Source organism: Branchiostoma floridae, chromosome 9 (genome assembly GCF_000003815.2).
Source record: "Branchiostoma floridae strain S238N-H82 chromosome 9, Bfl_VNyyK, whole genome shotgun sequence".
NCBI classification, from domain to species: Eukaryota; Metazoa; Chordata; class Leptocardii; order Amphioxiformes; family Branchiostomatidae; genus Branchiostoma; species Branchiostoma floridae.
Genome location: NC_049987.1, coordinates 388628 through 399475, shown reverse-complemented (window position 1 = coordinate 399475; position 10848 = coordinate 388628). Strand labels below are relative to the sequence as shown.

Genomic DNA, 10848 nt, shown 5'->3' with positions numbered 1-10848 from the left:
TAACACCGGTAAGGGCTTCTCCACAGAGGGAGTACTGAGTTATGATGGGGTGCTTTTTACGGGTGATATGGAGGATGTGACATTTAGAGGGGTTGAACGACATGAGCCAACGATTTTGCCATTCTGTTAGCGCATCGAGGTCAGACTGCAGCCCTTGTGCGTCAGAAGGCTTGCTGATAGTTCGATAAATCAAGCAATCGTCAGCAAACAGTCGAACATGTGAGTCTACGGAATCGGGTAAGTCATTAATGTAGAGCAGGAATAGCAGAGGGCCTAACACAGTACCCTGCGGAACTCCAGAGGTGACCTTGACAGCTTTAGATGTTCCACCGTCAAAGACAACCCTCTGGGTTCTCTCCGTAAGGAAGGCCCTAAGCCAAGACTGAAGTAGGCCAGAAATGCCATAGTGCTCGAGCTTGCTCAGCAGACTTTCGTGTGGCACAGTATCGAATGCTTTGCTAAAGTCAAGCACCGCGGCATCGACCTGTTTGTTCTGGTCCATGTTCTTGGCCAGGTCTTGGAGGGTAAGCACCAGCTGGCTCTCGCAGGACAGACCCTTCCTGAAGCCGTGTTGCGCAGGGGACAGAATGCCATGAGCGTCTAGATTTTTCATCATGTGGCTGTGCACGATGTGTTCGAGCACTTTACCACAGACCGATGTCAGAGACACCGGCCTATAGTTTGATGGCAAGGTTCTGTCCCCCTTGCTGTCGTCTCTCCACTGGGAACATCTAAAACGACTACTGTAGTTAGTGTTAAACCTCCGAATGCCTTCCACTAAATAGATATGAAGGCGGAAATGCATTGTCTGTATTGGAATGCTGTTGCAAGCATGGGGATACTGTTGCATCTACTAGCTATATAGTCTTTCCTCCTACAGGTTACACAACAGTGTTGACTTGTTTGAATGATGCAACATTACACTGACTACTATTGTCTACATGGGTTGTGCACTTTTGCCCTACAACTGTGAGTGTACATACAACAGGAGGGGATAGCATAATTTATGCTTCTTCATTCCTCGTGCAGGTGTGCCTTTATTGTTTATCATAATTTGTGCTTTCTTCTGGTGCAAGTATACAACAAACAAGAAACCTGGCATCTTAAGCTGGTCCTGAGTCAAGCAGACCCTGTGCTACTTTTCCGATCCTGGCACAGACAGTAGACATAGCTACCGTCATTCGGGCACTCAGGTGAGCAGAACCAGTCTCCGAGTGGTGGGGTCTGGATGTCTGCACAAGTAAGGTGAAACCACCACGACTGGCAGAGAGCACTAGAGCATTTAACCATAGTATGTTCTTTGTCTTTTACAAAAGAAACAAAGAATAGAATTATTGTCACAGTTTAGAAATCTCATTCATCTTTTCCAATGAAGGACAAGGCATACTGAATTGGATGGAAACATGTGTATTTATCTATATGGAGGTCCAGCCTTCTTACCATTGTGATGTGGGACATACATACCATTCTACTTGAGATGGTCTCCTGTATAATTTACAATCAAATTACAAAATCAGAGCCTAAGGCGTAAGAGGATCATGCATTGCCCATACCTTTGAGACAACTTGGCTAACTGGCTGGCCAGCATGATGTCCTCCGCATTTGTATGAAGCCAGCAGAAGTCGAAACCCTCTGGGCAAGGCTGGTCACCCATGTTAGCTGTGCTGGTACGTTGTGTGGAAAGTTTTGCGGAACATCATCTACAACGTCCATGCTGCATACGTCAGTTGCCACGAGGCAGACACAAATGTCAAACTGCAACTAAAATTGTATTGGGTCAGATTTGTTGTTCCAGAAAAAAAGAAATACTAAAAGCCTAAAGTCAACCTTTGTTTTATGCCTCTTTTGTCAACTTTGTGATGACAATAAAACATGGTCACAAAGTACTCTATACAAGGAAGGATGGTTATGTTCATAATAAAGTGTAGTTTAGACATCGAAAGTCGTTGCCTTTCATTCGAAAAAAAACACATGAATAAGACATAGATGGTATATGGCACTAAATCATCACACTTTCAACTATTGAAATGAAAGGGAGGAATGTATCAATCATATCCCAGACATGCTTAACATTTTATTGCACGTTGCGTTTCTAGGACTTATGCCGGAAGTCTGCATTTAGTTGGCAAAGACTGCCCCGGGTGACTTAAGAGCCATGTCCATTGTGTTCTGCCAATTTACAAAATAAACTCGGCACAAAAAGTTTGGAATATCAACTTTGGCTGATCATATTTCCGTTCTTTCTGCATCAATTTCAATGTGTTATATATCAAAAGAAAGCGTGTGTGATTTTCTTTCACACGGTATCAAACTCCTTATGATTATAAATTCGTGGAACGAGCACCAGGGCTACTCACGTCAGTGGGTCACGAAAAAAAAGTGCCCAAATTTCAATTTTTGTGGTCAACTCTGTATCATCCTGCTGGTATGGGTGCGGTGTCAAGGATTCAATCTATCCTTTTTTTCGCGTAATTTTTGGTATACAGAACATCCAAGTTTATCTTTAACATTTGATAAGAGAATATGTGCCTTTTTGGCTATTGAATGACCGAATCGAGGTGTGGAGGCGGCAAGGAGAATACCACGCTGACAGTCGTACGGATAGGGCGTAACAGCGCGTAGCACTTGGTGTGGTGTATGTATGGCTGCCACGGGAAAAACCAGGTTCACTATCATCCCAGACAAGACAACCTTAATATTGTGAGATACAGGGCACCATTCTCCATTCAGTCGCAATGTCATACCTCGTCAGCGTGAGCTAGTGGGGGACCAAATGCAATTCTGCAAGTGTTAGACTACAACGCCCGTCCACACGGAGCAAGGTCTATTGTGCAGACTGTGTGCGTGAACAGGCGGTGTATTCTTGCAGAATCATGAGAATGTCATCGGCCTCATATTGGAGGGGTATGACATTTCAACTGAATGGAGAATGGTGTCCTGCATCTCACAGCATTATGGTTGTCTTTTCTGGGATGATAGTGAACCTGGTTTTTCCCGTGGCAGCCATACATACACCACACCAAGTGCTACGCGCTGTTACGCCCTATCCGTACGACTGTCAGCGTGGCATTCTCCTTGCCGCCTCCACGTCTCGATTTGGTCATTCAACAACCAAAAAGGCACATATACTCTTATCAAATGTTAAAGATAAACTTGGATGTTCTGTATACCAAAGATTACCTGAAAAAAGGATAGATTAAATCCTTGACACCGCACCCATACCAGCAGGATGATACAGAGTTGAACACAAAAATTGAAATTTGGGCACTTTTTTTTCGCGACCCACTGACGTGAGTAGCCCTGGTGCTCGTTTCACGAATTTATAATCATAAGGAGTTTGATACCATGTGAAAGAAAATCACACACGCTTTCTTTTGACATATAACACATTAAAATGCAGAAACAACGGAAATATGATCAGCCAAAATTGATATTCCAAACTTTTTGTGCCGAGTTTATATTGCATTGACAATGTGCACCAGGTCCTTCACCTGCTTAAAGTGTCCTTAGTGATACAGAACAGTACAAGATTAGACGTGACATGACATTACTCCTTTAGCAATTTGCTCAGTCAGTAGCAAAAAGGTTTGGACAAACTTGTTTCATGACTCACCATACTTGTAAGAAATGTTATAATAGTAATTAATAAGTAATTAGTATTAAATTCTCTTCTATGCCTATCTCACAAGGCGCTCATTTACTTATCCCTATCAAGATCGGAGGGAGTGGGGGGGGGGGGCTAAAAGTGACAATGCAAGGCTGTAATATAGATGCAAATTGTGTATGTCATGTTTTCCTTTTTGGATCCAGTATTGTATCTACCCAGTTTAGTAGGAAGTTTTTGTTCATACTGGAATTATAAGGTTAATGACTAACTGACTATCTGAAGGGGATTTCGGCGGACTTTCATGGATAAGATGCTATGTACATCGTTACGACTATACTATAATATAATTGTACATCGTTTGGTTCTCCTTCAGATGATGACGTTATTTCTTTGCATCTTACAGTGTTTGAGTCATGTAACTACAGATAAAATGCAAATTTCTTCGGACTGCAAATAAGTCAGCATAACACATTTCCAACATACGTGAAGTTTATTGTAAAAATAAAGTACAATACATGAAATGCAAATGATTATATTAATAAACGTAACATTACAATATGATAGGTAAACATCAACATTAGGAAAATACGTCATATGACAACAGAAAGAAATTGTTACTGAAATCAAATTAAAAAAACTACATTATGAGCATATTCTTCGGTGTCTTATGTATAATAGATGAACGTGGAAACACGGGCGATGTATGTTCCGGCATTCGTCCTCCTCCACACGCCCCTAGCCCTACGTCCAGGCCTGGACGCTCCTCGTCCTGAAGAAATGAAGACCCGAATACAAAAATACATGCAGACATTAATAAATGAATGCATGAATAAAATTAATAAATCAAGACATTAATAATTAATGAATCAATACACAGATAATTGATTAAACAACTCGTGAATAAAATTAATAAATAAATACATGAATTAATTACGAATAAATGAACAAATATATGCACAAATGAATGAATAACAATATCAGGATCCACTAAGACAAGTACATTGCAGCTTCAGGGCTGAAATGCGTACATCGTTTAGGTAAAATACTTTAAACAAAATGCTTTATACTTCCAAAAATTACAACGTACGGGCCACTCTTCCATTGGCACGGCGGCCTCGTCCCGCCGCTGCCTGGCCACGGCCGCTCCAAGCACCACCTCGTCCGCCCGCCGCTGCCTGGCCAGGGCCGCTCCCAGCACCACCTCGTCCGCCCGCCGCTGCCTGGCCAGGGCCGCTCCGGCCAGCACCACCTCTTCCGCCCGCCGCTGCCTGGCCAGGGCCGATGCCTCCTCCAGGTCGTCCCGTCGCTGCCTGGCCAGGGCCGGTTACACCTCCAGTTCGTCCCTGAACCATCCATGGCTCCAAACGGAGCCACTTGGGGGCGAAGGTCAGCGACAGGGCGGGAGCGGGAGGAGGTACTTTCCTGAGACAAAAACGAAATGAATACGGGTTAGCGGTTTGTTGTAACGTTATACGAAGGTCAAACATAACATCATTGGTACATAAGATATTCACATGCATCCTTGGTTTTCGGAAAGTATTTCATCTTTTTGAATAGCTCGTTCAAAATTGTACTGCGCGATGAATAACACCATTATTAAGGAATTTCACTATACGAACGCTTCTTTCATTCAATGTAACCAAATAATATGGGCTATCAGGAACCGCGAACAATTACACATGCCTAAAAGGGAGGTTTGAAACCCTTATGTTACTTCAGGTACAAAATGGCCGGAGTTACACCAGGTTGCCATAATTCACTAACCGTTCCCTCTCCTCCCGCTCCGCGGCTCGCCGCTCTCTGTCAGTCGCTGAGGTCATTCACCCACATTGCCTGTATCCATCCATGCATATGGCTGTCACGTCCATACTACAAGAAATTGCCTCGATGAGTCATTTCATATGTTGCTTCACAAATGAAACGGTACAAGATACGTGTCGTTCTTTTACGTGCCAATATCCAATGTGTTGCCGAAAGGAAACCTATCAATATGACACTGGAGTCCAGTGAAAATGAAAAATTCCGTTATACGTATAAAATATTGTGATTTTTTTCTTAGATAGTTCATCAGCAACTTTCACTGCAAACGGTAAAAGAAAAGAAACGAATTATTACTCTGTACCGCTAACGCTGTAGCTTGCTTTTGAACGTCTGCCATCGTAAAATAAGCGTGATAACCAGATATTACAGAATATGCCATCTTCAGGAATTGAGTGCTCCACCGTGCACTTTGAAGAACATTACCAAACAAAACCAATTGTTAGAGTATGCCATGTACGCACACAAAAGTTAGTACAGATAAAACATGTTCTTAACCTGACATACTATAACACACTGCAAAATTGACAGCAGATAGGTAACGGAACCAGTGTAATCTATAAATTTCCCCAGATAACGCAAGTATGGCTGTTAAACTATGGTAATGAGATTAATAACAAAAACCCCTTAAATCAAGGCAGGAATACTTCCTGACAGATTATACCAGCCAAACATAATTAGATTTTCGTGTTTCTGTCCAATGCAAAAATATTTTATGATAATGAGCTCCTCTATTATTGGTCAAATCACTAAGTGTTCTTGATCTTATTGGCTGAACTGCTAATTGTGATTGACAGCTGGGATCGGTGAACGAGACTCTCACAGGTGTTCTAACACCTGTTGGTGCCTTATCACTGTTCTCGGCTGAAACTTGTCCTGTCCTGCTGCGACAGAACTAAGGACACCATTCTTGACAATTTCAAATTGTCGAAAACAACATCAATATTTTTGTTTTCGTTGTCGGGATATTTTATACATAAAATTATTTGGTATTAGAAGGCATTTTTCGCTTTCTTAAAATTTTCTTTTAGTTTGAAGAACAATGGCGCATTGATACAACGAAGTCACCTCTGTAGTCTGGAGTTGTCTGTCATTGCAGCAGTCATGTTGTGACATACCGCTGTGCTTTCTTCACTTTGTGTCCGTATCTATATTGTGCTTTTTTGCTGCAAATTCTCTAACACGCAAACTGTTTGTGTCGATAAGTTTCTAATGAATGTTGGTGTTTGCTTTGTTCTTTTTGAGTCAAAATTGGAAACTGGACCCTGCTACATCCTCCATTTCGATCTCGTTCGAAGAAGGCTGTGCGCATTTCGTGATGCCTTTTATGTGGTTTCCAAGTTCATTTTCCTCGCCTGACTTTTATTGTTTGTCCACTATTCTTGGGACTTAGTGTATGTCCTAGTTTATTTATTGCCAGGCGCTATGGCCCATAAGAACGAACACTATGATCATACATTTAAACAACAGAAACACTAATCTAGTACTTAATATCGAAATACAGGATCCACACTGTATCTCTTTTACGTGGTCCGTGTACACGTATGACGTAACAATAGTTATTCTAGAATTTACTTGTGGAAACAACGTATGGGTATGACAGTTGTATTAGACCCTGTCCTGGTAAAATAGGAAATGTTCAGACCTCTATAACTATAAGCAGCAAGTTACATCTCAATGTACAGCCAGGTCCTTGTTCCAATGTCCATATAATCTTAGTCCACGCTTTTGAAGTATATTCTGCACTTCCTTAAATGGTGTTTACGGGAAATTGCACAACTTTCATATGTGTTTAGAGTTATGTGTTTCTTGAATGTCGTGAAATACTACACGGTCTATCAATACCAGTACATACCATGCCCGATTTTGCTATCATTTCCATGTGTTTTGCCTATCTCTCTGATATCTATTCAGCAGTACGATTAACATACAAAGTACACACTCCCACGTGTGCTTGAATGGCACATAACAAACTCATAGTTTACACAGTCATACGTTTAAAATGGCTAGTATCTTTTGATACACATCACGTAAAGTATAAGTACAAAAGGTAAGAAAAAAAAAAACACATTGTTATGGAGGCGGACAGACTGCGTACAAAACTATGATAGAGTCAAGGAATTGTCATTCATGTCAGAAACACAATCGATATCCTCATCATGCATCAACAAAACTTGCAACATTGTAGCCTTCAATAGTCTGTGAAAGAAAGTCTTCACTCTGGACGGCCAAGATTCCTCCCTGTCGGTCTGCGGGGCAAGGTTGTTGCTGTTATCGGGGTTCGCTGTCAGACAGGGCCGGACGACTGGGCAGGGAGTGCGTCCAGGGCTGAAGTGTACTGTGGCCCGGTCAGGATCGGAGGTCCGAGGGAGTCACCTGTCACTTTGAGCGCCTTCCACTTGGCGGCAAGGTATTTTGGGTCGGCAGAAGTCGGTCAGCTGTTTGCTATGTAAACCTGTAAGCTCCACCAGCCACACGGCCTGCCCGTTGGAACTGCGTCCTCTTCGTCTTACATCAGTTCATGCGTTACTCAAGCCCAGATCCCCTGCTCTTCCTCAGTCTGGACAACTTCACCTCTTACGTCCAGCAACTAGTGTAAAACATAGAAAAATGGAAATACGTCAGTGCATCCAAGGAAATCAGAAAGCATATATATGACTAGTAGTTTGTACAATTATAACTAAACAACAATATCATATGACATTTGAGGCGTCTTCCTCCCACCACCGACTCGTAAAAGAATAGCTTACTGCCAGCCTGTATGCACGCCTTACGATCACCAGCTAGTGGAATCTTGTGTTGTGTTTATCCTCCAATGGGCAGGTGATAGTTACTTTCCTTAAGTGACATGGTTGATGTCAGGAGATGATATGCCGATCTGTCATTAAAACTGCTGGACGATCAGTCTGTCCAGGGTACTACTACATGTTGTCATGACGGTGAGAAGCTGTAAATTATAGATCTCAACAAGACAACAAATACCGAATCAAGAGTCAAGACTCATTACCATTATCAATCCTCACTTAATCTCATTCTAAAGCATTAAAGACTCCTTAGGCACTTACCTTGTCCATCGATCTCCCAAACAAGCGAAAGGAGTCGCTTTTTCCAACGCCGAATACATGATGTCAAGAGCAAGCCGAATACATGATGTCCAGAAGATAAAGAGACCAAAATCTGCTTCTGCTGAACCTTAAACTCATATGTAAGACCTAAAGTGGACCAAATGGTTTCCATGGCATTATACAAAGGTGAGACACAGCAAATCAAGTTTAGACAAGGTGGTTATGGAAAATTAATTTTGTGTTACTCTTGTGTTTGTACCGTCTGTCAGGCCTTAATTACCTTGCACGAGGCGACGTGTAACCATTTCCATCTCCGCAGAAGTTTGGTACCTTCCGTAGTTACTTGTTGTAGCCATCATGACCGCCATACGGTCCTGGGCGAGGTCGTTCACCGTTCTGCGTTGAACATCTGAAACATCCAGACCAGGCAGCTCCACAAGCATGGAGTTGCGGGACACTCTTTTAATTTTCCCTCATTCTTATCACCCTGGAAATACGGGCAGATTAACCAACTTTGTACTGCTACACATCATACTGCTGTTTCTTTACCTCGTATCAATTAGAGAAATAGTGGACCTTTCTGCTGGGTACGATCAAGTAAGGTAGAAATAAAATACGTGTTCCTATTTCGACAAGTCAACCCATCTATTTGTCCAAGACGAAGTAGTTCCTTCACTCGTTGGCCATCGGCTACTATATATGTCAGCTTGTGTTCAGGCAGGAGGAGGGAGGGTGCCATCAGGTTTACTGTATCCCTGTATAAGACCCTTTTCTTATTCTTTATTTCAGGTATTAAAACACACAAAAGATCACACACACATACATACATACATACATATACATTTGAAAAACATCTATTTGTACAATAGGCCATAGCAGTTGCGGAAATGTGTTTCTATATATATAGTACATCAGAAGTCAACAAGTGCTTGATAATAGAATTATTGGAGGATATTAAGCATACGAGAACATAAAATTATCCAAATTATAGCTTATTCTCCCTTGCTATCTGTGTTGCCATATTTTGTCACTTCAACTCTTGATATAATGTTTATTTACTGTGTCTACTCTAAAATTTGGAAGCTTGTTTTTTTTACTCATCTTTTCTTGCAGTCTGACAATCGAGACAGACAAAAGGTTGACGAAGCGACTTAGTCTTATGCTTATAATGCGCTATCGATGGAAGAAATATTTAATGGAAAACCTAATGAAATGCCAAACTATCATATTCTGATGTAAAATAAAATCAGTAAATCATCAAATTCTCAGTTGGCTTAAGGATATATCGCCTAATATTGAGAAAGTTACTGCACAACACAAACAGTTGCAGCTGGTAGCATACTCTAGGAGGTTGATTTTTTTTTTCAAAACACACAGAACAAAAATAAAAAAAGGCCAAATGAAACTGAAAAACTCCTAACACAGGTAATGACAGATAGCCTTTGGTTGCCTTAATAATTTGTAAGCATTCAAATTCCAAATAGTTCACCGCCTTGGTCCAGTTAAGATCGGAGATAACGCGTACGTACGCACGTCTTAGACCATCATAGCCAAGTTTGTATGGTAAGGGATAATGTGAGATTAGTTGGCCAAAGATCTTTTCATTTGCATCAACAGCATCCTGGACAAAACGTTCAACGATTTGCCAGTGCCGACAAAGTTCCTACAGCGCCATCCGGTCCCTAGCTTCTTCCCTGGCTTGGCCACTGGCTGGATGACACCGCTTCCCCCGTTACATTTTTACCAGGATAACAGCAACGGTAGGAATTCTGTACCACGTAACGGAATAGAGCACGTGCACCAATCAGGACAGACAACGCCTCAGCACAGCCGTCATATTGTACTTTCAAGGTACGAGGCCGAAGCGAAATCCAGCGGCAATCCAGGGAGCTGCCGTAAAGAATATCATGGCCATCCCTCCATTACGCCAATCACATTTACTTTGTTCTGTCACCATGGTATTTGTTATGGCCTTGATTGTATTACCAGTTGCGAATCCACACGTCATCCCTTTCAGATTTTCCTAACTAGATTTATCAAGTCACCAAATGTCAGTTCAAGTTCATAATGCATACAAATTGGATCAATATGCCTTCAATAGGGAGACTCATATCTTTCGTAACACTCAGTTCCTGGCAAACCGCTTCCATTTCTGAGGACATTTTGGATGTTCCCTGAGTTGTTGTGTGGATGACTACAAACAACCTATTGACAACGACAATTGACTCCCAGTTGAATATACCAGCCAGTTCTGGAGTCATCCGCATCTAGCTTTAGCTATCCCATATGACCCCCTTCAGGTTTGTTTTCCATGCTTGATTCTCCCTTGCTATCCGCGACTTCGGTACATTGGATTAC

General features: G+C 41.9%; 1 protein-coding gene across 1 annotated transcript; it reads right to left on the bottom strand.

Moving 5' to 3' along the window:
- Positions 1–4262: 4262 nt before the first annotated feature.
- On the bottom strand, positions 4263–5682 carry LOC118423169 (rRNA 2'-O-methyltransferase fibrillarin-like). The gene is made up of 3 exons (XM_035831203.1): positions 5372–5682; positions 4695–5029; positions 4263–4376 (listed from the first exon to the last, which is right to left on the bottom strand). Exons 1-3 carry the CDS (start codon positions 5425–5427, stop codon positions 4273–4275), a joined length of 495 nt encoding a protein of 164 aa, XP_035687096.1. The 5' UTR covers positions 5428–5682; the 3' UTR covers positions 4263–4272.
- Between the last annotated feature and the right edge of the window lie 5166 nt (positions 5683–10848).

Excerpts from the sequence above, each read along its gene's own strand:
- LOC118423169 (XM_035831203.1), bottom strand. The coding sequence starts at position 5,427 with ATGACCTCAGCGACTGACAGAGAGCGGCGAGCCGCGGAGCGGGAGGAG. Across the intron at positions 5,030-5,371 it reads GAGCGGGAGGAGAGGGAACG|GAAAGTACCTCCTCCCGCTC; the intron begins GTTAGTGAATTA and ends TTTTTGTCTCAG. Across the intron at positions 4,377-4,694 it reads TGCCAATGGAAGAGTGGCCC|GACGAGGAGCGTCCAGGCCT; the intron begins GTACGTTGTAAT and ends TCATTTCTTCAG.